The 25,493-nt window shown below is 44.7% G+C and overlaps 1 protein-coding gene across 5 annotated transcripts in view; it reads right to left on the minus strand.

Annotated features, from left to right (window-relative positions):
* KIRREL3 (kirre like nephrin family adhesion molecule 3) overlaps nt 1-25,493 on the minus strand; it is a 1,384,273-nt gene that overhangs the window by 688,351 nt on the left and 670,429 nt on the right. For 4 of the 5 annotated variants that reach the window (XM_068240337.1, XM_068240336.1, XM_068240335.1 and 1 more), the window contains exon 2: nt 9,150-9,206. In XM_068240337.1, the coding sequence (XP_068096438.1) occupies nt 9,150-9,206 (57 nt within the window). Of the gene's footprint in view, nt 1-9,149; nt 9,207-17,563; nt 17,653-25,493 lie in introns of those variants that run through there. The other variant, XM_068240339.1, reaches the window with a different exon arrangement.

Raw genomic sequence — 25,493 nt, forward strand, 5'->3', positions numbered from 1 at the left:
TCCCTCCACCTAGGACCCATAGTGACCTCTCCCTCCACCTAGTACCCAGTGACCTCTCCCTCCACCTAGGACTCATATTGACCTCTCCCTCCCCAGTGCCCATAGTGACCTCTCCCTCCACCTAGTACCCAGTGACCTCTCCCTCCACCTAGGACCCATACTGACCTCTCCCTCCCCAGTACCCACAGTGATATCTCCCTTCACCTTTCACCCACAGTGACCTCTCCCTACCCAGCACCCACAGTGACCTTTCCTTCCATCTAGCACCCACAGTGACCTCTCCCTCCCCAGCACCCACAGTGACCTCTCCCTCCCCAACACCCACAAAGACTTCTTCCTCCACCTAGCACCCACAGTGACCTCTCCCTCCCCCCAGCACCCACAGTGACCTCTCCCTCCACCTAGCACCTACAGTGCCCTTCTCCTCCCCAGCACCCATAGTGACCTCTCCCTTTCCCAGCACCCACAGTGACCTCTCCCTCCCCAGCTCTAGCAGTGATTCTGCCTATCCCAGCACCCACACTGACCTATCCCTCCCCCAGCACCCACAGTGATTTTTTCCTCCCCCAGTGGCTACCCTCCTGTCCCCTGCAGCACCCACAGGGACATCCCGTCCCAAAAGCAGCACCTATAGTGCCCTCTCCCATAGCCAGCTCCCACAGTGGCCTCTCCCAACACCCAGCATCCACTCCTTCCTCCAGTAACCACACTGACTTCTCCCAGCACCCACAGTGACCTCCCTTTCCTCCAGCACCCATACTGACCTCTACCTTCCACAGCACCCACAGTTACTTCTCCCCCCAGCACCCACAGTGACCTACCCTTCCCTCAGCAACCACACTGACCTCTACCTCCCCTAGCAGCAACTATGCCATTCATAGCAGTACCCACAGTGATCTCCCACCCCCTGCACCCACAACAATCCCACCAATATTCAGCTCCCACACACATTACACTCAACCAGTAACCCCCACTATAGCAAGCACCCAGTACTTGCACCGAGCACCCTGCACCCAATACTCACATCCGGCCTCAATATGGCACTTAGTACTTGCATCAAACAGCCACATGACACCCAATACCTGCACCCCTTCACCCTATAACTGGCACCCAGTACTCACACCTACATGGCACAGTACTTGCACCCAGCCCCAACATGGCACCCACTACTCACACCTGCACACAGCCTCCACATGGCACCCACTATCTGCACCCACATAACTAGTACTAGCACCCAAAGTACCTGCACTCAGAACCCACATAACACAATGCCCAACCATAGCTAGCACCCAGGCATGGCACCAAGTATTTGCACCTATGTGATACCCAGTACCTGCACCCAACACCCACATGTTTCATCTGCAGTAGTTCCAGTTGCACTAAGCCTCCACTTGGTGCCCAGCACCCACACCAAGCACTCACATATGACATCCAGTACTTGCACCCAGAACTCACAAGGGACTGAGTACCTGCAATCAACACCTACATGATGGTTGATACACACCCATACAGCCAGAATCCACATGACACTCTGTGCCAGCACCCAGAACCCACATGGCACCCAGCGTCTGCCTTTAGCACCCACAAGACAACAAATACCCCACTAGCCAGCACCCATCACCCATATGTCACCATGTACTCACTCCCAGTTCCCACTTGGCACTCAGTATTTGCACCTAAGACCCACATACCCACATAATCAACACGCACATGGCACAGTACTCAAACGTCACCAAGTTCCAAAACCATTACATGCACCTAGTCGGAGCAGTGCTTTTCAGCGCTGCTAGATTTGGGCGCGGCCGGCGCCTCCATAGACTTCAATAGGAATCATTCCTATTGAAGTGCTCAGTGAGTAACGTCGGCTCCGTCAGAAGACAGAGCCGAAGTTGCTTAAAAACATAATAATTCGGCCTCCAGCAATCGCTGGAAGCCGAATTATTTCATTCCCCCACTATCCATGTCGGCCTGGAGGGGGAATAGTAATTAAATCGGCCCGGACTTGTGCAGAAGCAGGATCAGCCATATACGGCTTTATCCTGCGTCCAAGTCTACCGGCGCCGATTTCAAATGTACGCGCACCTAGTACCCATCCATGGCCAGCACCCAAATAGCACCCAGTACTCATCCTTGGTCCGAACCCATATGAGACTCAGTACTCTCCCATGGCACACATCCAGACCACACATGGCACTCATTCATGCCCAACACTCACATGGCTCCCTGTACCAATTAACACTCACATGGCACCCACTATTGTTTATCACCATCTGCTACTCATTCCGCACCCAATACTGCATAGCACCCACTGCAAATAAACACCCAATACAAACTGGACCTTGGTACCCAAAGCAGCTTGATACAGACTTTACTGCTAACTTGCTAACACTTAGCGCCGGTTAGTGAATCAAGCCCCAAGTATCTGCACCCAGGCCTAAAATTGCACCCAGTACACACACCTGCACACAGCTTCCACATGGCCCCCGCTATCTGCACCAAGCACCTACTTAACCAGTACCTGCATTCAAAACCCATGTGATGCCTAAAGCCCAACCATAGCCAGCACCCAGTACAGGCATGGCGCCAAGTATTCACACCCATATCACATCCAGTACCTGCACCCAGCATCCACATGACATCCAGTACATGCACCAAGAGCTTACATGGCACTAAGTATTTGCAATCAACACCCGCATGAAACTCGATACCCAACCATAGCCAGAACCAACATGACACTCAGTACCTACACCCAGAACCCACATGGCACCCAGCATCTGCATTCAGCAGCATGACAATCAATACCCCTAGCCAAAAACGAGGTGGGGGCAAGCGGGGAAAGGCATTGATAGGCCCCCTTTTTTAAATTTGAGCACCCCCCACTTAAGGACCCTCTGCACGGCCCTGTTATTGACACATAATTTGCATAACCACAATAAATCAATTAAAAACATCACCAACAGGTGAAGTGGTGGTGTCCATGATGAATATTCAATATTGATTATGGTTCACCATATTACAGAAGGTCCAACTCATCCTGATAAGAGTGTGCAAAAAACAATAAGGCAAAATTGACATTTGACCCTTAGCACACTCTGTACCGGATTATGTTTGATTTAATATTACATGTTTGGTGCTGGTCCATTTTTTTCACTTTTTCCAATATTTATTTTGGACAGCTAGGAATAATGCACTCTGAATTCCTTTTACATCATATTTCATTAAAGTGAACCTCCAGACTAAAAATCTACTCAGCAGCACTGAAAAGGCTTGGTGTTTCTTTAACAGTTTCACAGCATCAGAACTTTGTTTTTCTTACCCAAGCCTCATTTTTAGCTGCACAGAAGAAAACTGCCCGGGCATTTTTACCCTGATGCTCTGCAAAGCATGATGGGATTTCTGATGTTGTTGTTCTCCTTCTGCTGTTTTGGTGCAATTTTGTTTTATTATGAATTTGAGATTTGAAGCCTAGCGTGCGCAGCTGGGAGGGGTGATCAGGATTCAGGAAACAGGACAGTTGGAACTGTGTCTCATGTTCCCTGTCACCTCCTTTCAACCAAAAAGATGGCTGCCCCATAAAAAGATAGCTGCCCCCATGAAATCACAAACATTTGCCTGTTCTTTTAAAACAAGGTGGGTAAGAGATTATATTACCTATCTATTTTTTATTAACATAACTAATGTAACTTAATGACAGTATGTTTGTTTAGGCTGAAGTTCCTCGTTAAATGGTTTTTGAGAAAAGTTTTTGAAATAGATTTGTATTCAGATGTTTGAAGCCAAATTTATCTGTTGGACAATGAAACTGTTATCATACAATAAGAAAACTACTTCAGACAAATCCTCAGTGGCAGCATACATACTGACAAATAATCAAAAAGTGACTTTGTATTCTTTCAATGCATTGTAAACATCCCCTATACATTTGTAGAATGTATAGATTATTTCATATGAAGCTTATTTGTATGTGGTTTATATTGTATATTTATTTTGGCTCAGTGTTGGGAACACATAACTAGATTGCCAAGCCTCAGCAGATGTTTCATAAGCTGCTCCAAACTGGGGGATTAGATATAAAGTGAAATAAAATCAAGTACCTTGCTGGAATGAGTTCTGGTTCTACTTCCTCTCAGTAGGATACATAGTTACATGTAAGGAGTGGGTAATGTGGAGAAAATATTATGTGGATGGGAAGACATTGCAGGGAGTAATATACCACACATTGTATCTGTATTAAACAAGAGATGTGTTCACACCTAACTGAACACATCAGATATGTTATCTCTTTGCTGCATTTTTTTATTGCAACCATTAAACCTTTTCCTGTCTGCAAGTCATAATATATATTCTGTTAAATGAGCCCATATAAATGATCACAACAAATTGATGTAACATTGGCAAGCAGCAAACAAGCTTTCGGTGCTTCTTACTAGCTGCCATTTTTCATTGCAATTTCCCAGTATCTATTAACATAGACACAAAACGTGTCTTTCGGGTACAAAAAAAAGATTCATAAGGTATGGTAAGCAGATTAAAGGGCACCTGAATTGTGAAGGATATGGAGGCTGCTATATGTGTTTCCTTTTAAACAATACTCGTTGCTTGGCGGTCCTGATGATCCCTTTGGCTGTAGTACTATCTGAATCACACACCTGAAACAAGCATGCTGCTAATCTAGTCAGACTTCAGTCAGAAATACCTGATCTGCATGGTCAGGGTCTGTAGCTAAATATATGCTCAGGGTCTATAGTTAAAAAGCATTAGAGGCAAAGGATCAGTAGGACAGCCAAACAATCTGTATTGTTTAAAAGGAAATAAATATGGCAACCTCCATATCCTCTCACTTCAGATTCCCTTTAATGCCTAGGACCCACTAGAGTGCTTTCAGCAGCGATTTGGAATCGCCTAGGATCGCTGCAAAATCACTATTGCTGTATAAAAGGAATTTTGTGGTGATTTTACTCCCCCCCCCTCCCTCCTAATAAAAGAAAAGAAAAAAGAAAAAGAAAAATGCAACTGCTAATTGCAATCCCTTTTGCATTCACTAGCACTAAACTTTCTAGAAAAATGCTAGTGATTGCTGCTGAAGTCGTTTTACAAAACGCTAACAAAAACACTGAGCAACTACAATCAGTGATCTGCAGTAGTTCCCAAGCCTTAGGGCTGTTTCACACTGACAATCTCTGTGATTTTGCGATTTTGCCAAGATGGCAATTGCAATTATCATTCAGGGTTCGAAAATTGCTCCTGAAATACTGCATGCAATACTTTTGGTATCGCAATCGCAGCAGAATCGAGACAAAATCCCAGCTGGAGTGAAACAGCCCTTAATTAGCTGCAGAGCTGAGACTTCCTTGAAGCTTTACCAGAAGACCAAAAGTATGAGATATGAGTATTTGTGTTTAGTCACTGAAGACAGTGAAGAGGTGGAATCTGCCTTTGCCTCCTATGACTGCATGCTCCATGCATAACACACTCCAATTCCTGCTATTTTTATGACAAAAGTAAGTACAGTTCTGACACACAAAGCAAATAGGATAGATTGTACTTTATATTACAAGGCAGTGGCGTGTGTGTGTGTGAAACCACCTCCAAAGTCATTTTTTCAGCTGTGCTTTTAATGGGCTATCAAGAGAGTCTTGCAAATGCAGAGATTGGAAAGGCTTTGTAGAAAATACTACTTTACTTGCCAATCCCCCATTGGTCCATTAAAGGTTGCATAATCTGTGATGAATCCTCTCCCCGCACAGGATCAGTTTGGTTACTAAAACATCCTTTTAACAAACATTTGACAAAGCGCCCAGTGGAATATAAAAGACTCACATTTACAGGCAATTGCCAAGAGTGTGATAAGTAGGCCCCTAAGAATGAATGAGGAAAATGAGGACCTGTCAGCGAGTGTGCTGAGAGGAGGATGGCTAATTGCTTGAGTGTACCTGACTGATAGCGAAGCAGTGGCTGAACTTTGGTGATTGATACAGTGAAGAATAGGAACAAACAGCTTGTTTACTATAATTGATGCAATTTCACTTGTCTAACCAGCCTGAAAAACAGACACACTGCAGAACAAGACACAGAGAGACAAGGGGAAATTATAGAGAGAAAAGTCCCAGGAAGAGAAAGACATTAAGTCCCTGAAAAACTGATATAACCGATATCAGTATTTGTTGTATGCTGGAAAGCTCACAGGGATAGCTGTCTACCAGCTAACGTTTTTATATAGTATGGTTTCCCTTCCTCAGAGGCGGCCTTAGATTACGCGGGGCCTGGGGTGAGTGTCACACTAGTTACAGTTATACACTTGCCATACCCACCTCCTAAAGTGTGCCCAAAGGGAAAATACCAACTCATATCCCCCCCCCCCCCCCATGCCCCAATTGTGACAATTTCAACAGGTAGTGAGCAGCAGCTTAAACACGCCTCCCTTCATCCTGTCCCTCCCGACTTGCAAGTAGAGATGGCCCAAACTGTTAGTTGGCAGACAGTCCCTGGCAAATAACGCGTGTTCGACCCCACCCCACCCCCCATACATCATCATGAAGACAACATTTTACCCCTCACCCCAAAGTCAGCAGACACATGGCAGCCAATCAAATATCTCTCCCTCCTGGGTCACACTCTCCCTATAAAAATGCCAGCACGGCAGTCATTTTACAGTCTGCCTGTCTGCTGTGTAAAGCAGTTTAGGGAGAGAGCTGCGCTGTGCTTACAAGGATAGCATTAGTTAGGCATGTGTTCTGTGTCCCCAGTGCAGTTTCTTGCTGCTACCACAGGGTCCTGATCACCCATTAGCCTTTATAAGGACTGGTTCTTTGTTTTTCTTGCTATTTATATTGCTGTGCTGTCTGACCACTGTCCTCCAAAGAGCTTGAGCAGTTGTAGGAGAGGAGACAGGGGTACAGCGCTGCAAGAGTTAATTACCTTTCCCAATAGCCCTTGTAAGGGCTGATTTTTCTTTTGCTATCCGTCTGTCACCTGAGTAAAGTAAAGTTAAGTAAGTGTCATTCATTTCGACCATAAGCAGCACTCCTGTATATTATTACACTCAATATTATTCACTTCTGGCCTGTATAAAACTGCACTGTCCCCTGGATTGTGTGTTGATTTTAGCATAGCATACAGCAGAACGCGATCTGTCAGCTATCACCTGAGTGAAGTAAAATGCCACTCATTTAGACCATAAGCAACATTACTAATCCTTATCTATATTATTTGCTTCTGGCCTGTATAAAGCCGCACTGTCAGGGCCCCCCATATTGTGTGTTGATCGTAGCATACATCAGAAAGCTATCACCTGAGTGAAGTGACATTCAGTTACTTACTGGTAGGGTATTTACTTTTGCTATTGTAATATTGTGTAAAAAATAAAAATGTCAGGAAGAGGCAAGCCACACCACAGGGGTCGTAGGGGCTGTGGCGCTGTGATTTCCTGTGGCCTTAGAATATTGCCCAATGTTCAGAGGACACGTACCCTGAACTCACAAAATGCTGATGATGTAGTTGACTGGCTTACACAGCACACTCCATTTTCTACTGCTTCTGCTAGGAACCTTACTGCACCATCCTCATCCTGCTCTGATATGGGCACTTCACGATGTACCACTTGCTTCACCACTACCACCACAGCTGCTTCACTTGATGTGTCAGAGGAGTTATTTACACATCAGTATGTGGAAATTAGTGATGTGCAAGCGTTATTGCCAGAAGATGAAGGAGATAAGGATGTTAAACCTGATGTGTATCAGTCAGGTGACATTACACAGAAGGACGCAAGGTGTGCCAAAATTGTTCTGGCCTCTGCTGCAGCAGCTGCAACAAACATGTTTTTATAAATAATTGTTGTATGTAATGTATATGCCAATGCCAAAATCGTTCTGGCCTTTGCAAAAGCGTCTGCAACAAACAATTTTTTCAAAACCAGATAAAAGTGTTCTGGCCTCAGCTGCAGTGGCTTCAACAAAAAAAAATTGGGGGAAAAATAGATAAACTAAAGCTCTTTGCAGTTGTTTGTGGTGAGGTAAACGCGGCATTTCGTCTCAGTGTGAACCGGGCCTAACCCTTACGCTACCTGATTGACGTGTACACATGCCCGGACATTTTAAAGCACTTTATTTCACAAATTTAGGAATGCAGTGGGATTTCTGCCCTTTAGAGATTAAAACATGTAAGTAAACTACTTAATTTTTTGTGGAACTTTTGCCAGGGATCCCCCTCCGGCATGCCACTGCCCAGGTGTTAGGGCCTTTTAAACAATGTTTCCATACCTTTTTTGTGGCCAGAAAAAGCCCCTATAGGTTTTAGAATTCGCCTGACCATTGAAGTCTATGGTGGTTCACGCGGTTCACCAGTTCACAAATGTATGCAGAAAATTCGCAATAACGTTTGCAAACTGAAAATGCGATGTTCGCAACATCACTACTTGCAAGGAAGGGTTAAATGTGTAAGGTTAGAACCAATGTGAGTGTATACAAAGAACCAATGTGATATTGTTGTCAGGCCCAGATTTACATTACAGGAGCCTATAGGCACAGATGTCCTGGCACCCTAGACTTCTCCCTCCATGAACCTACTAAATATCCACTGAACCGCACCACAGTGGCTCAGCTGTCACTTCTCACTTAGTTCCCTTGCCCATGATAGGTAGCTACAGGTGCCCCTTAGTATTAGGTAGCCAGAGCTATCCTCAGTATTAAGTAGCTAGAGGTGCTCCCAAGTATTAGGTAGCTAAAGGTGCCTCTGACTGAAGGGAAATCTCGTAAGTGGAATGCAGAGAGCTGGTTGAGCAATCTCTCATTTACTATCTGTTCGGGACTCTGCATAGGGAAGGAGGAAGCGATGCACTAAGGCAAGGAAGTGAGCTGCCTTTCCATCATCACACGCCTGTAGGCACGTGACTATAGTGCCTTATGGAAAATCCAACCCTGATTATTGCTGCTGTTTGAGTTTAACTTGGACTCAACTCTGCTCACTCCCTGTCCCAGTGATACCATTGTAGGCCACCAGAGGTGAGGCAGTTGTCCTAAAATGGGAGCTGAGACAAAAAAAGATCTATCTATCTACATACATAGCATACATGATACATGACTACAATGCAGTCTTAAGACCCGGGTAAAAATTATAACTTTGCAGCCAATAGGCAGAAAGGAACTTACCTTCAGACATTTTACGAAACTTGTCTTTGGACATGAATCCCAAGGCCAGACCAAAATCTGAAAAGACACAAAACAACACATATTATTCAAACAGCTCATCTGCTTTTTAAAGATTCCTTATATGTATATAAAATTATTTTCTCTTAAAACAGTTTTTTCAATAATATATGAACACTGTAAATACAGTAACTGACTTTGAAAATCAGAAGCACATGCAATGTGGGGTTGATTCAGAAAACATTTATGAATTATCTGACTTTACCTGTTTTTCTCCTAATCTATATAAAACCTTTTAAAAACCTAATGAGCAAAAACTTATTGAATTGAATATCAAAGCTAAATTAATCAGCAATCAGCGCTGCGTAATATGTTGGCGCTTTATAAATACAATAAATACAATAAATAATAAATAAACCACTTATTTCGAGTGATCACCGTATTTTGCTTGAAAAGTTATTTAAAGATAGAATGAGAAATAAGTAAGGAGATATACTTTATGAGAGAAGTTTTGTGAATGAACCTCTGTTTATGTAAAGAAGAACTTTACAAATAAAGTTTTGTATTTCAAATGAGCACGTTATTGCCCCTTTTCACTGTCAGAATTCTACTAGCCTAGCTTGTATTGGTACCTTTTTGTTTCTTCCTTTCATTCCAAAATAAATACACAATAATTATGCCACCTGCTCATAAAATCCACAGAGATTCCAGGGAAGATAGTTTTATAAAAGAAGGCTCCAGTATCTAGTACTTTATATATGCATATAATGATTTGTATGCATAGCTGTACCGATAGATTGATTTCCTAGTTGTGATTACTCACAGTGAACCTTATCTGTGCTGACATGAATTGCACATTCTACAGGTTAGACATGCTCCATTCACTTTCCTATGCCACTAGATAACCATCCATTTTCTGTATTGTGCAGACTAAATCATTAAACAATAACGAGTTCAAACAACAATAATAATAATAAAGCCTTCAGATTTCCTTCTTTGCAACTTTCAAGCACGACAACCGTCATTTGTATATATGTGTGTGTTCCTAGCACTACACTTCATAGCACCTAAATGTCACTCTGCACAGTAACTAGCACTTCACATGTTATAAATCCTCCTAGAATCTCATGCTAATGACAATATCATTTAGAATAGCTCCCAATACACCATTAACTAGAATTACATACAATTTATTAAAAGACTGGTAAGCAGTCTATAAATTCTTGTACTGACATGCAAACTCATCATTTACCCTTACCTTACCTTACCTTACCTTACCTCGTACACCAAACTACAATGAAAATAATTAAAATAAAAGAGAAGACTAAATACAAATTTACAACAGTCCCTCTCAACTTTTTATTTACACAGAATTTCACAAAAGTGATTTAAGCCTCCCTTGTGTAAAGTAGTACCACAATAAGATATTGTGCACTGCTAACAGTTAATGGTGCTTATGTTGAGGACAATGGAGTGTACAAGGCAAAATGAGTAGATGACACCACCCATAGACCCAGTGGCATAGCTAAGGAGCTTTGGGCCCCAGTGCAAGTTCTTCATGGGGCCCCCTAAGCACTGTATACATAACAATTGATACGGCAAACCAAAACCTGCCAAGCATTTCCACAGTGTCAGAGGTGCAACAAGGGGATGGGAAACAGTTTATTATTGATTACTACTATTTAAAGCATCTATAGAATTGATTATTACCAGCACAGGGCCAATAGAGAGCTAATATTGTGCTTGAGGAAGGGCCCCTCTAACCCAAGGGCCCTGATGCGGTTGCTACCTCTGTAACCCCTATTGCTACACCCCTGCATAGACCTATGCTAAATTTGACCTGGCACTCCTTATTTTAATTAACAAACTGTATAACTTCAAAGGGAAAGGTGATAAATCAACGTTTCCAGATCGCGCAAGGTTTCTTCATCAAGACAACGTGCTATTCACGTGATATTATAGACGCTGATATATGAACTTGGCTTGCATATTACACTACACAGTGCTTATCCTGCTTAGATCCAATGGCTGCATGGACTAACACTGGGGTGTATGTGTGTCTGTATAGTGTTTTTGAACTGCATTTAGCTTAAGGTGCCCATACACTGAGCCGATTAGCAGCCGATCGATTGACCAAAAATTCAAGAAGGTGAACTAGGGCTTTAAACAACACCTCACACATCTGAAAGCACTAACTGAATCAGGAAATAAAATGGAGGTCTTTAAAACTGACAGTATTAACAATAGGTGAGCTTTTTATCACATGGTATTTCAGAAATACATCAGTACAGCATTATCTTTGTTATCTAGATCAGGAGAAAGTACTTTTGTTTGATTATTGGCTTCTGCAGCTAATGCTAGCCCTTATCACTAACTAATCTTTCTGACATTTAACTGTTCTAGCTGGAAGCCCAAGACACAGTAAAGCAGGCTAAACCTATGCAAATCCTCCTTGTTTTATGTACAGTGCTGACATCACTAGCAAGAAGCCAGCTCTCGTGCAAGCAAAAGGAAAACAATTGACAACAGAAATCAGATACGGAAACACACTGACAAGTATGTTTATGGCCACAAGATGCAGGTATACCAAATATAGTTAAAGTATGCATTAACAAAGGTTTACTTTACAGTGTACCTGAAGCAACAATTAGATTAAAAAAGATCTGCTTTGTTGTACTGGGTATGTGTGGACCTTACTCATGCATGCCTGACACAGAAGTTTGTACTTGAATGGGACCATGTCCACAAAAAGAGGAGACTCTTAAGCAGTGGTGGGCTAGGGGAGGATCTTGGAAGCCTCCGGATCATCCATCCAGAAGCTTCCCCTCTCCTTCGGTAGGCATTTAATGTTTAACCTGTTCTTCTCATACGTGGGCTCCTGGGGCCAGAACAGGTCAATTCAGCTTTAGGGATTCAGCAGTCAGATTGGGTTCCTTAATTCAGCAATCCCAACGAAAATGCCATGGCTATGAATTTTAGCCCCATAGCAAGCTTTTTTAATGCTATCATTCCCAACCCCCCCCCCCCCCCCCCACACACACACACACACACACACACACACCCGACCACCACACATACACACACACCATTTGCAATTGCTCCCATCCGAATTACAGCATTTGTAACACCGTTTAAAGGTGTAACAACAGCCCCACAACCACGCTCTTTTGGGGTGGCGGGCATTACTGGAACAAGATAATGAATAATGGTCGACTATGCTCTACAAGATTGGTGTGGAGGGGGGGAGATGTGTTGGCAGTAGAACACCTGTGCTTTTGTGGTTGGGATAGCACACAACAAAATACATGTGTTTTTGTCTTTAGCAGTACACACGTACTTAAGGGGGAGGAGGTGGATGTAGGGGGTGATGTTGGGTGGTCAAGGGGGCCCGGCCCAGAGAATTTTGCTAATGGACCCAGCAACTTAACTTATGCCCCTGACTACATGCGTGTGATCTCTTGACATGTGGGCATTCAGCCCTTGTAATCAGTTTCTTTCTTTCCAGTTAAAAAATTGTTATAGTACATATAGAAAAAAGTAGTAAACTGGTCACTAAGATAAACTGTCAGAGATCTGATATACTCTCCAGAATGTTTTTCTCGATCTCTTTAAAAAACAAAAATACCTAGCTTTGAAAATAGAGTTCCAATAAGAGTGTTGAACAAAGGCACGAAAATGTAATTTTTTTTTGTCATTTTCCACATTTGTGCTTCTGCTGCAGCCTGGCAGGGTGTGATTATTACACTCATCTGAGTTATCAGGCATAATTATGTGCTTTCAGTCAGGTATTCTGCAAGGTTTAAATAATCGGACAACTAGATTGCAGCACAGACTGACCTGCATTCTCCGCCTGATTTCCTTGTTAATTCCAGTGACCGATAACCAGACAAGTCAGGCATATGCTTTCTATAACCCCGACATTATTCATGGAATTGCCCTGCCAAGATTCATCCAGGAATTCAGCATAATAAGGGAATAATTAACTTCTGCCACCGAGATCTTACAGTCTAATTCTGCTGCCTCGGGGCCTAGACTCAGCAAAACAAAGATTTCATATTATTCGGTGGTGGCCAGTGCTGAATTTAAGATTCTCATCACCTGCACATATCCTGGCAGGAATGGCTGTAGTGTTTTATTCATGACCAGATTCACTAAACCTTGTTAATCTTTAGTGCACCTGAGGGTATGTCCAAATGTAGGGCAGATAAGGTGTGTGGGCAGCTTGATAGCAGATAGGGGATGCAGGGAATTGAAGAGTACTAGTCTTTCACAGTCTGGAAGTAGGTCACCGAATCTCCAGTTGGAAGCTGTGTCAAAATCCAGGGCAGCACACTGACCTTATTCAAGGTCAAAGGTTGATTTAACTGTAGCTTGTGCACAAGGGGCTGTTGTACGCCTAACATACAGCTGACTTTTCTCATTGCAATGCAGTCTGTACTGTTTATAGCAAGCAACTGGATTTAGAGAAATCACAGCTCAGTGACAGTAAAACTGCTCCTTCTGTGCAATGCCGTTTCCAATCATAACTATATGGATGAGGTCAATCCATACCCATGCTATTAACTGTCTGTTGCCTTATTAACAAAGAAATCCAGCTGCAGTTCCTAATGCAGGAAGGAACTGTAAACAGAAAAAAAAAAACCAAAAAAACGGACTCCTAGAGAGTGATGAGACGAACCATTTTTACTCCTGGCAGAGTAACAGTTTTTTTCCTTTCTTCCAGCAGCTGTAACTGTTATACTAGGCTGTAACCACTTTTTTTTTTAACTGACTGATGTCATCTGAAGGCGCCCAATGTATGTGTGGAGAGAAGTTCAGAACTAGCTGAAGGAGGCTAAGGGCCGGTTTCCACTACAAAGTGATGCGAATGTGGCTATCTAGCCGCATCGCATCACTTTCGCCGCCGGCCGCATCACTTCCGCATCTATCGATGCGGAAGTGTATTGGAGGAGATGGGACATGGCTGCAAGCGGATGCGGCAGTGCGAGAATCTGCAGCATGCTGCAGATTCTCGGATTGCTCCGCATAACATGCACGCAGTGGAAACTCTTCCATTGCTGTGCAAGTGTTTCAGGACACCTGCGGTGCGATGCGCTTGTGTAGCCGCATCGCACCGCACCTAGTGGAAACAGGCCCATAAATTTGTTTGTCTGTATATACAAACAAAATTGAATGGTTGTTGTAAAGCATGTTTAGTAAGTAAAAGGATAAATGTATGGAAAAAGGGTGATTTATTGTAATGGGCTGGGCCCTTTTCCACTGGCTGTGATTTTGACTGATTGCGAGAGCACCACGATTTACATATAAATCACGGTGCTCATATCCCACTAGTGCTCCCATTTTTCCCAGAATGCAGTTATCGACTTGCGTGATTCTCATTGCAATCGTGCTCCAATCCCAACAGTGCAAATGAAGCAAGTGGATAAAGCAGCATGTGCGATCACAAATGCAGCGCAGTTGCGATCGCGCTTGTAATGGAAAAGGGCCCATAGAGGAGAAAGGAAAATGAAAGCAGATCAGGTCTGTTTCTATACAGCTAGTATCAAGTTTTAGCATAGCGTCAAAGTGCTCATACACTTACGATTTTCTCATTCAATTCCTTGCAGATTCCTACTGGGAATAGATTCCCATAAATGTCAGATTGATTTTTGATCAATGCCTTGGCACCGATTATCACTACCTTATATTGGTGACTATTAGGCGCTTTCTGGAGCAGTTTCCTGAATTACCTGATCCACTAGTTGTCCCCTACCCTCCTGGCAGTATTTTCTGGTGATCTAGTGGTTTCCCTTCAAAGTCTTCTCTGGCAGTCTTGTGGTCCCCTCTCCTTTACCAAAGTATTCCCTTTAAGGGAACCTTAACCGGCAGGGAAAAATAAATTCACTTACCTGGGGGCTTTCCCAAGCCTCCTGCAGCCGTCCTGTGCCCGCGCCGGTCCTTCGGTGCCCTCCGGTCTCCCTCCGCCGCTAAGTTTTGTTTTCGGCTGACCGCCAGTCGTCCTCCGGCAAAGCGTCCTCTTCTTCCGTATTCCTCGTCGTAAAGAGCCGTAAAGCGCGTCCGCATGACGCGTTTGGCGTCATGCGGACGCGCTTTACGGCTCTTTACGACGGGGAATGCGGAAGAAGAGGACACTTTGCCGGAGGACGACTGGCGGTCGGCCGAAAACGAAACTTAGCGGCGGAGGGAGACCGGAGGGCACCGAAGGACCGGCGCGGGCACAGGACGGCTGCAGGAGGCTTGGGAAAGCCCCCAGGTAAGTGAATTTATTTTTCCCCGCCGGTTAAGGTTCCCTTTAAATCCTGGTTTTCTCACAGTATTCCTCCAGTCATCCTGTGCCTACGTTGTCAGTCCGCGATCCTCTCGTCAGCTGTATCAGCCTCCAATAAGCTGTATAAATGGCCCCAGGCCAGGCGCCACATTGCTTTCCTGTGCAAGGCAGCGTTCTGCACACGCGCAGTACAGAACACATGCGCAGTACTGAAAAATCATTACTATCAGAATGCATGCAGCCCAGGGCCAAGCATGCGTAGTACCTCGCGACCGGCCACAACTAACCAACTTTGAGAAGGGTCACTGATGCTGACTGGAGGGTCGTGGAAGGACAGCGCAGGCACAGGATGATTTCAGGGTGCTGCAAGAAGCCCCATAAAAAATTAAACTGCATTTTGTTTTCGACTTAGGCTACTTACACACCAGGATGTTGCGTTTAGGGGGCGTTATAGGGCACATAACGTGCCCCTAACGCAACGCCTGGTGCTCTCTGATGTGGGCGTCAGAGTGAGCCGCATTGTGCAGCTCACTCTGGCGTCCGTGATGCGTACTCACGTGGTCCCGCCCGGACGCATGCAGCATCACGTGGTCCCGCCCGGCCAATCGCCGCACAGAGCGGCCGCTCCAGGAAGTAAACACTGCACGTCACACCGTGCAGTGAATATTAATTAGCCATGTGCCTGGCCGGACGATTCCCGCTCGTCCCCGCGGGCGCTCCTTATCTTTCGCTCGTTTTCTTCCCATTGTCCGCCCACGGGCATCGAGAACACAACCGGCGGGGTATCGGACCTGCCGGAAATTATCAATCGAGCCATCAGTGGCTCGATTGATAAGAACAATCAATCCGTGTATGCCCAGCATAACAGTGTACTGACCAGGAAGCCGTTATGGGGTAGTGGCCATTTTTAAAATGGAGGATGGAGAATTCCATTGATCACAGTGGACAAAACAGGACACAGGAGAGGAGAAAGAGATTGAGGAGTAGACTGCACAGGAGGTAAGTATGACCGTGTATGGTTATTTTGACTTTTTATTTTCATTTCAGGTTCTCATTCCAGGTGTACCAGAGACGAGTAACTATAAAAGATTTATACATACATGGGGCTTCCTCCAGCCCCCCACCCCACATCGTCTTCCTCTGCCTTCTTGTTTTTTCATTAACAGTCCTGCTAGCTCAGTGAATAGGGGCGCACTGCGCATGCGAACAAGAAGGCAGAGGAAGATGGCGTGGAAGTGATCAGTGCAGAGGGGGTGGAGGAAGCCCCAGGTATGTATAAATCTTTTATACGGTAATTACTGGATTTACAGTGTACCTGAGACAATAGTCATGTCAGGCTTTATGCCTACCTGGGGCTTCCTCCAGCCCCCTTGAGGTCGCTCGTTCCCTCACCTTCTCCCCTGGGCCACTCCTGGACAGCCCAGTATTCTAGCTGAGTTGTGCTTCACTGCGCATGTGTGGCCTGGCCGTGCTCCCCCATGGCAGGCAGAGATTGCTCCCGGGTACGGGAGTGCGACGAGGGAGCAGGTGCTGCTGATGAAGTGGGGGATAGGAGTGGCCAGGTGAGATGGCGAGGGATGAAGTGGCCTCAACAAGGCTGGAGAAAGCCCCAGATAAGTATAAAACAGGCTTCCTTAAAGTTTCCCGTTAACCCCCGGTAGTATGGTAGCCTCCATACCTTTTAGCTGTATTCCCTGGTATTCTAGTGGACCCTCCCCCCCTGCATGTGTGGTCGCTGTATATTATATATATACACACCCACTGACTAACACAACCACTACACCTAGGAGGATTATCTGACCACTGGAGCTCCCCCCTCTCTACATGATCATCATGTACCTGCAAGCCCCCCTCCCCCCCCCCGAAGGCTGCAGCATCTCTCTCCCTCCTCCTAGCAAAACGCAGGCTATACTCCCTGTATACCTTGTCCAGTGTTGTGTTGCTCCACTCTGCAGCACAGTACACAGTTCAGTACACTGAGCGGCTGTGATGACAGCTGAAGGGAGCAGAGTGAAGAGACGCACAACACTGGGCAAGGTATACACAGTGTATATATTACACTCTGCAAGCAGGGGGAATGAGATGATGCAGCCTTCAGGGGGAAGCCGGAAGAGGAGGAGACGGATTGCCCACAGAAATTCCTGCTCACCACCCGAGCACGAAGAGATCTCTGAGAAGTGAGAGCCACACACGGCCAGCCCCTGCTATCTCTGTACACTTCTCCCTCTGCACGAGGTGTCCTGCAGAGATGACGTGAGCTTTTTTTTTTCTTTTCACAACTGTTACTTCCCAGATGGCTGTTCGTCCTAGGCTCAATTAAAATTCAGCCGCGGACTAACTTTTTTAGGTGGGCGGGGCTTATGCCTTAACACTGTATTTAATGTGTTTTTTTGGCTTCTTCTTCCTGGAAAGACTTGGTTTTCCCCCATAAAGTGGATGTCAGCTTCACGCTGGCGATGAGTTCAATATGTGGTTACAGTTCCTCTTTAAAGTGAAAGCCCACTGTTGCAGAAAATAGGGGAAATGGGAAATTTGGGTGCCTGCAAGCGGCGGAAGTTTGGGTGTCGCCATAGGCGCACATTCAGATATTAGCATTGAAGGGTAAATTTGAAAAGACGCCTATGAGGGTGGCCCCAAATTTTTTTTCCTGGCTATTGGTGATGGGGGATTTGGGGTATTCAAGGTTAGCCATGGGGGTGGGTGGTTAAGGCTAGCCATGTTGGGTGTGTGGTTAAGGTTAGCCTTGGGGGTAGTGTGGTTAAGGTTAGCCGTGGGGGGAGTGTGGTTAAGGTTAGCCGTGGGCGGTGGGGGGAATGGTTAAGGTTAGTGGGAGGGTTCAGTGTGGGAATAGGGTTATGTTTAGCGTTAATAAAATATCGGTATGTATTACTGATATTTTGCTATCACCATTTCCACTGTAATAGTAGAATATTGGTAAATTTACAGATATTCTTCTATCAGCTTTTCTGTGCACCCAAATTTTTCTGGAGCCCTTTTTGCATGTAAATAAAAAAAAAGGTAATCCCTACCGTTCAGCTTTATACATTGCAGGAAACAGTGGCCATTGGCCAGCCTTATTTCAGATTATATGTAAGTATGTAAAACACAGGTATTCCTCACAGACTGTGATTGTCCAAATTTACTGCTGGTTAGTAATTCTAGTTTGCGTGCATGCACTCAGTCACGTCCGTTGGCTAATGCTAAGTTTTGGTCTCTTCAACAACCTTTTGTTCCATAATGCCCAGCATGACCTTTTAACCAAGATCAGCTGGACTGGGATGGTCAATCACAATTGAGATCTCTTGCGCAGCATGCATTCAAGAATGCGCATTAATCTTGGGATTTGCCCTTTGCGAACAGGCCCAAGCATGTTTGCGTTCTGGTCAGCTAACTGCACGGCTGGAAGTTCGCCCAACACTACTGCTAGTAAACTGCAAAGCACACATTACATTGGCAACGCAAGTTGCCCTACATGCACACAGAACACAATGGCCTCAATTCACTAAGCTTTATCAAACACTTTATCGAACGTTTGATAATTTACCTCATGAGTAAAATCTAATTTTGAATTCACTAAGGTGTTAAAGATTTGTTAAACGTTTTATCGATAAAACATTCAATAAATCTATAGCACCTTAGTGAATTCAAAATTAGATTTTACTCATGAGGTAAATTATCAAACGTTTGATAAAGTGTTCGATAAAGCTTAGTGAACTGAGGCCTATGTCAGTAAAATTGCCATGCACACAGTCATTTTATTGTTGTTTAGTGAGTATGTCGAAAAAGGTAAAATCAAGATCTCTTGATTGCTGTTACAACTGACTTTTACCTCATTAGTGTGAGCTTCAGAAAAGAAGCCTAGCTGAGGAGCCTGCTTGCCTCCTTATTTATTATGTTATGTAGGCTGCACTTTGTAGTGTGGGCAGCCCCCAGTGCTGTAACTTGGACTGAGAAGTGCAGTCATTGAGCAGTTTGTTGTTGTTATTTGTCCTTATTGTTTTGCTGATTAAATACATCTCAAACAATACATACAGCAAAGTCCCTGTTATCCGGAACTCAGGCAACCAAAGTCTCAACTAACCAGCATGCCTGAGGTGATAACGGGCACGGTTTTATGTTTTGTTTGTTTTTGTGTGTGTTTGTGTGTGTGTGTGTGGTTGGTGGGGGGGGAGAGTGTCAGGCCATAAAATACTTATATACTCGCCAAGCCTCCAGAAGTGTCCTGTAGCTCCTAGCGGCTTCAGGCGTCCGTGCACGACTCCTGGCATATCATGTGACTAAATGCGGGTCAGGTGATCCACCAGGGGCCATGCACGGAGGATATCAGAAAGCTACCAGGAGCCCACTAGGAAGTACAGGACGTTGCTGGAGGCTCGGTGAGTATTCTATACTGCACAGGGGGAGGAGTTGGAGGGAGGTTTGAGCTTTTTCGGCCAAACACATGCATCCGGCAGCAGGCATTCCCTGCTGGTGCCAGGTACTAGAGACTTTGCTGTATAGTGCACGCTGCCATTTCTCATGAAGCAAGATATATTATAAATAAAAGGACTAAACACTTGAATCGGATGCCTCTTTCATTAGCCAGGTTTTTAGCTTGAAAACCACAAATAACAATGGAAAAATGGAACAAAACTGGTGCAAAATTAAGCAATTGCTCAGAACAGCCGATCAGAATTTTTGATATGAGCACTGGCTCTACTTTTCTTTGTACTGGTTTTTATAAATCTCCCCCTGCAAATTCATGAGAGTTTCTGCATTAGATTCATGACAAGTCCAGGTTAAAGTTGCAAAAAAGATACAACTACTCATGGCTGAAAGATGAAATCAGGCTTGAATACGGACACAGAGCTCTGACATCATATTTTGATCTTGTTCCTAGGCCAGTACTTGATGTGCCTGCCCCCTGCTGAAGCACTAGTGAACTGTACTTGCCAGGAATTCTTATTTAATGCATTCTTTTAAACAATCTGCGTATCTCATGATGAGTCACATAATGTTGCATCCCTTTAACTACCATACTAGGCATGAATATTAAAATCATCTTCTACTTAAACATCACTTCAGATCAGCTTGAACTCCTCCGACGTTCAGGGGTTGAGTGACTCAGGGATGAAAGCTTTAATGAAGTGCATGTACAGTATACAGAACCGTAATCTCTGCTTGATAAATTGGAACATGGGTCCCTGAAGGAAAGATCATTTCACCCTTTTGAAATGAACAGCTGGACAGAACGTGGCATCTCCTGTCGCCTTAGGAACAGGCAGCCTTTCATCCCTCCGAGCTGTAAGAGTGGCCTTTCGGACTATCAGTAAGGGCCAGACACAGGGACTCTTGGCTGAAAAAAAGACCTAAGATACATTCCATTTCTATTTTTTTTTCTCCATAGCTCTGTCACTGTCATACACAACTGGGCCTGGTATGCTAACTTGCTGAATGCCAAGGTAGCCTGAAACAAGACAGAATTCCTCATGTTATGCCAAGGTAAAACTCTCTAACAAGCTCTGACTATATATCATGACTCGCATGTCTGCCTCAGAATTTATAAAGACTTTTAAAGCAGAGCTCTAGGCATCAGTTAAATAATCTCTCCATAGGAGGTCTACAAATCTAACTGCTGAATTTGGTGGTTAGTGGTAGGATGAGCACAATATATCTATCTTCCCTAGTACTCCTACTTATAATTGGTAATTACATGTGTAAATGGAAACAGCCATATTTGATGCTCACATACTGCTTACACTGTTGCTATGCAGTTTATATAAACTCGCTTTAGGGCTTGTATACACATCCAGTCTGCTCATTTTTGGGGGTTGGTTTTGAACCACAGTTGTGTGAAGTTATGGCATTTGGAGCACAGCATGTTCTACTCTGCTGTGTTTGGAAAACCGGAAATGCATGCCAAACATGATGTAAACCTAGCACAACTGAATATGAATACAATGTGTCTGTAAGGCCCCGTTCACACTTGCGTTTTGCCATGCAAACGGACCGGATCCTGATCGGATCAGGACCTGATCCGGATCGGAAACGTACGGTTCCGATCCGGATCCGATCCGGATCCGGTCGTTTGCATCAGGCATGCATCAGGCTACCATCCGGATCTGTGGGCAAAAAATAGCGAAATTTTAAGAAAAAAATGTTGGGGTCAGCAGAAGGTGCACCTGGTGCACCTGTAGAATCAGGTTCCTCCGCTGTAGGCCTCACCTCCACCTCCGACATTCTGCCAAACAGCTCCAGCACGTCTGTCACTACTGCTCCTCTCCAGACATGCTTGGCCCATGTGTCCCCATCCGAAATGGCCGCTTGGATACGCATAGGAAGTGGGGTAGAACGTCAGGTTTTTGTAGGCAGTGTGTTCTGTGCCTTCCGTTTCCCATTGGTTTCTGTGTTCCGGATGGTGCTGTCAGGCTCAGGTCCGGCTCCGGTCCGGGTACGTGGGCCGGAGACCCAGACCCAAAAAATAGAGCATGTTGGAAAAGAGTCCGGATCCGATCCGGCTCCGGTACGTACGGAACGGACGGTGTGAACGTCCGCATTGACTTTACATTGCTATGCGGAACGTACGTTCCGTTTGTACAGTATGCGGTCCAGATCAGATCCGGAAAATCCGGATAGCGAACGCTAATGTGAACCAGGCCTTATTGCAGCTACTGTGTGTTTGTACTGTAGTTCACAGTATGTACAGTGTTCTTAAAGAGGAACTCCAGTGAAAATAATGTAATAAAAAAGTGCTTCATTTTTACAATAATTATGTATAAATGATTTAGTCAGTGTTTGCCCATTGTAAAATCTTTTAAATCCCTAATTTACATTCTGACATTACATGGTGACATTTTTACTGTTGGCAGGTGATGTAGCTGCTGCATGCTTTCTTGGCAGTTGGAAACAGCTGTAAACCGCTATTTCCGACAATGCAACAAGGTTCACAGACAGGAAACTGCCAGGAGTACCACGGTCCTCAGAGTTTCTTGTGGGAGGGGTTTCACCACAATATCAGTCATACAGCACCCCCTGATGGTCTATTTGTGAAAAGGAATAGATTTCTCATGTAAAAGGGGGTATCAGCTACTGATTGGGATACAGTTCAATTCTTGGTCGGAGTTTCTCTTTAACCTCCTTGACGGTATGGACGAGTATACCCGTCCATTACCGCCGGAGGTCGCCGCTCAAAAATAAAAAGCATAAAAAGCAGCACACGCAGCCGGCACTTTGCCAGCCGCGTGTGCTGCCTGATCGCCGCCGCTCTGCGGCGATCCGCCGCGAGCAGCGGCGAAAGAGGGTCCCCTCTGCCTCCCGAGCCCTGCGCAGCCGGAACATATAGTTCCGGCCAGCGCTAAGGGCTGGATCGGAGGCGGCTGACGTCAGGACGTCGGCTGACGTCCATGACGTCACTCCGCTCGTCGCTATGGCGACGATATAAGCAAAACAAGGAAGGCTGCTCATTGCTCATTTTGAAAAAGAAATCAATCCTAGGGGATCAGATATTTGGCAAAGAGTCAGTAAAATTGAGTAAATTTAAAATACAGTTTGAATGTTAGTTCTTAATTTCATCACTTGATCTAAAAATGCACTTTACAAGTGGTTTATATGATATCATCCCTTTTTAATGATCTGGCATTGTAATGCCACAGCCACCCCTTGAATAAAAGACAGAATAGCACAGGAAGCATCTACCTATAACTGTAAAGCTTTGTTGTAGCCATAGACATTTTCTAGACCCTACATGGAAAAATTGGCCCAGCTCCTTATCCTGCATTTGCTATACAGCTTTTAGGCACTTTTTTATCTATTGATTTGTACTAGATTGGCTCGGCCATTATATGCCAATTAAAGTTTCAGCGGCTGCATCAGTTAAATCGGCACATTTTAATTTCAATTAGAGCTTTGTAAGAAAGGCAGAACATCTGCTCCTGAAAAATACAGTCTGCAAAAACAAATTCCATGGCTGACTCTTGCGCTTCCGGCAAACAGCGTGTCTTAGCAAAAGGACAGCGCTGCCTCTGCACTGCGGCTTTAAGCGAAGAGGGACAGAGACGTTCTCTGGGTCTTGTTATACGGCTGTACAGATGGGCTGGATAAGTATAGGATCGCCATTCATCACAGTCACAGCTCTCATGTTTACTTCAAGCAAAGTCCCTTATGCCAGCAAAGTCACAGCAATCATTTCACCAACATTAATATCCTTAGAACAATAAATGTTGTATAAACAGCACTGATATATATCCAGAGATAATAGAGAGGAGTACCTGCATAATTCATTGTGGTGTCATTTACACTCAAGAAATTACATTATATTTCAAATGTTCATAGTCTCGACTTAATAACTTCTGTGTCTCTGCTCGATGTTATGCTTTCTCAGGCTTAAAAGTTGAACTGCTACAAAAATAACTGCATATTTTGTTTGTGCAGAAGGTGCATTGTGATTTTCCGCATACAAATGCATTTAAAAGTTGCACAAGAAAGTTTGTACAAAAAGAATAGAAAAATTGCATGCTTTTTGCACAATGATGAGTCAGGACCCCCCCCCCCCCCCCCTAAATGTAAAGTCTAACTCTACCCAGAATAGTGTTATATAAGTTTTAGTTATAGAAGAGAAGGGTTATTACCTCCATCAGGTTTCTATTATATTTATCTCCACTGGGCTTATTACCCATCACTTCTTGGGCCTTATTCAATTCACTTTTTCTCCTAGGGGATAATTTATAATGTTATAGTAAAATAACTTTTCAACACGCTACAATTGAAAAAGTACCAAAAAGTTGGTGAAAAAACCTTGCACGGTGGCGTAGTGGTTAACGCTCTCACCTTGTAATGTTGGTTCGAATCCCAGCCAGGGCGCTATCTGCACGGAGTTTGAATGTTCTTCCTGTGTCTGTGTGGGTTTCCTTGGGGCACTCTGGTTTCCTCTCATATCCCAGATCACATACAGATAAGATAATTGGCTTCCCCCTAAATTGGCCCTAGACTAAAGGTGGCCACACACCATACAATTTTTTAAATATCTGTTCAATTTAAGAATTGCAATCAATTTTTCTGACTGATTGTAAGGCTCAACACACACCATACAATCTTGGTTGTTCAATCTTACCACTTTCATTGTCACGATTGTGGAACTTTCCCCGTGATCAGCGCACAACGCGTGCGCTGACACGGCGGAGATCCTCCACAAGCGTATAATTTGCAGGAACCCAGCAAAAGGTGCTATGCACCTGTAGAGGGAAATTCCTGTCGGCAGATGGCGCTGGGGAGTGCAGAGGAACCAATCCTCTGTACCTCCACAAGTGCCAGACAGGAATTGTACGAAGCGCAGAACGCAATCGCAAGAGAGGCGATTGCGAATGAGATTGAGCAAAAGGGATAGGTTGTATGTGTGTGCGCCAATCCAGTCGCCACTCTGCGACCACGCACACACACAACAGCAGATACGAAATAGGAATGCGATCGCGAAAGGTGCGATCGCGAGACGTGACACAAGGCAGAACAGAATAGAATACGAGGGTAGCAAAGGCACAGCAAATACAATAAGGAGATACGGAAAATAACAACCGCTAGCTAACCGCGAACACCGCACTCATTCGCAACAGTGCACGCGGTTATGCGCGATCTCCACGTGATAAGCACAATAGAGACAAGCACGCCTAACTAACCATAAACAGACAAACATGAAACAGGGGACGCGAGCGCTTGCTTAACGGTTACCTCACCGAGCCTGTAGCAAGCGCAGCGGACAAGATAGACACACGAAAAACAAGAACTAGGCAGGAAGGATCCACCGCTCTTCCGCCAGAGCAAGTGTGATCCAAGCAGGAACACAGATCAGAAAGATCCACAGCCGCTAACGCTAGCGGCTAGTGCGATCTCAGCAAGACAGAACGATTCGCTATCAACCGCCGTTGGTGACAGCGCAATCGCGACCGACAAGACAGAACAGAAGGATCCCCAGCGCTCGCACAAAGTAGCTAGCGCGATCCCAGGAAACAGAACAGAAGGATCCCCAGCGCTAGCACAAAGTAGCTAGCGCGATCCCAGGAAACAGAACAGAAGAGATAGCTGGCAGCAACCGCTGCACCAGCTATACT

Source organism: Hyperolius riggenbachi, chromosome 6 (genome assembly GCF_040937935.1).
Source record: "Hyperolius riggenbachi isolate aHypRig1 chromosome 6, aHypRig1.pri, whole genome shotgun sequence".
NCBI lineage: Eukaryota > Metazoa > Chordata > Amphibia > Anura > Hyperoliidae > Hyperolius > Hyperolius riggenbachi.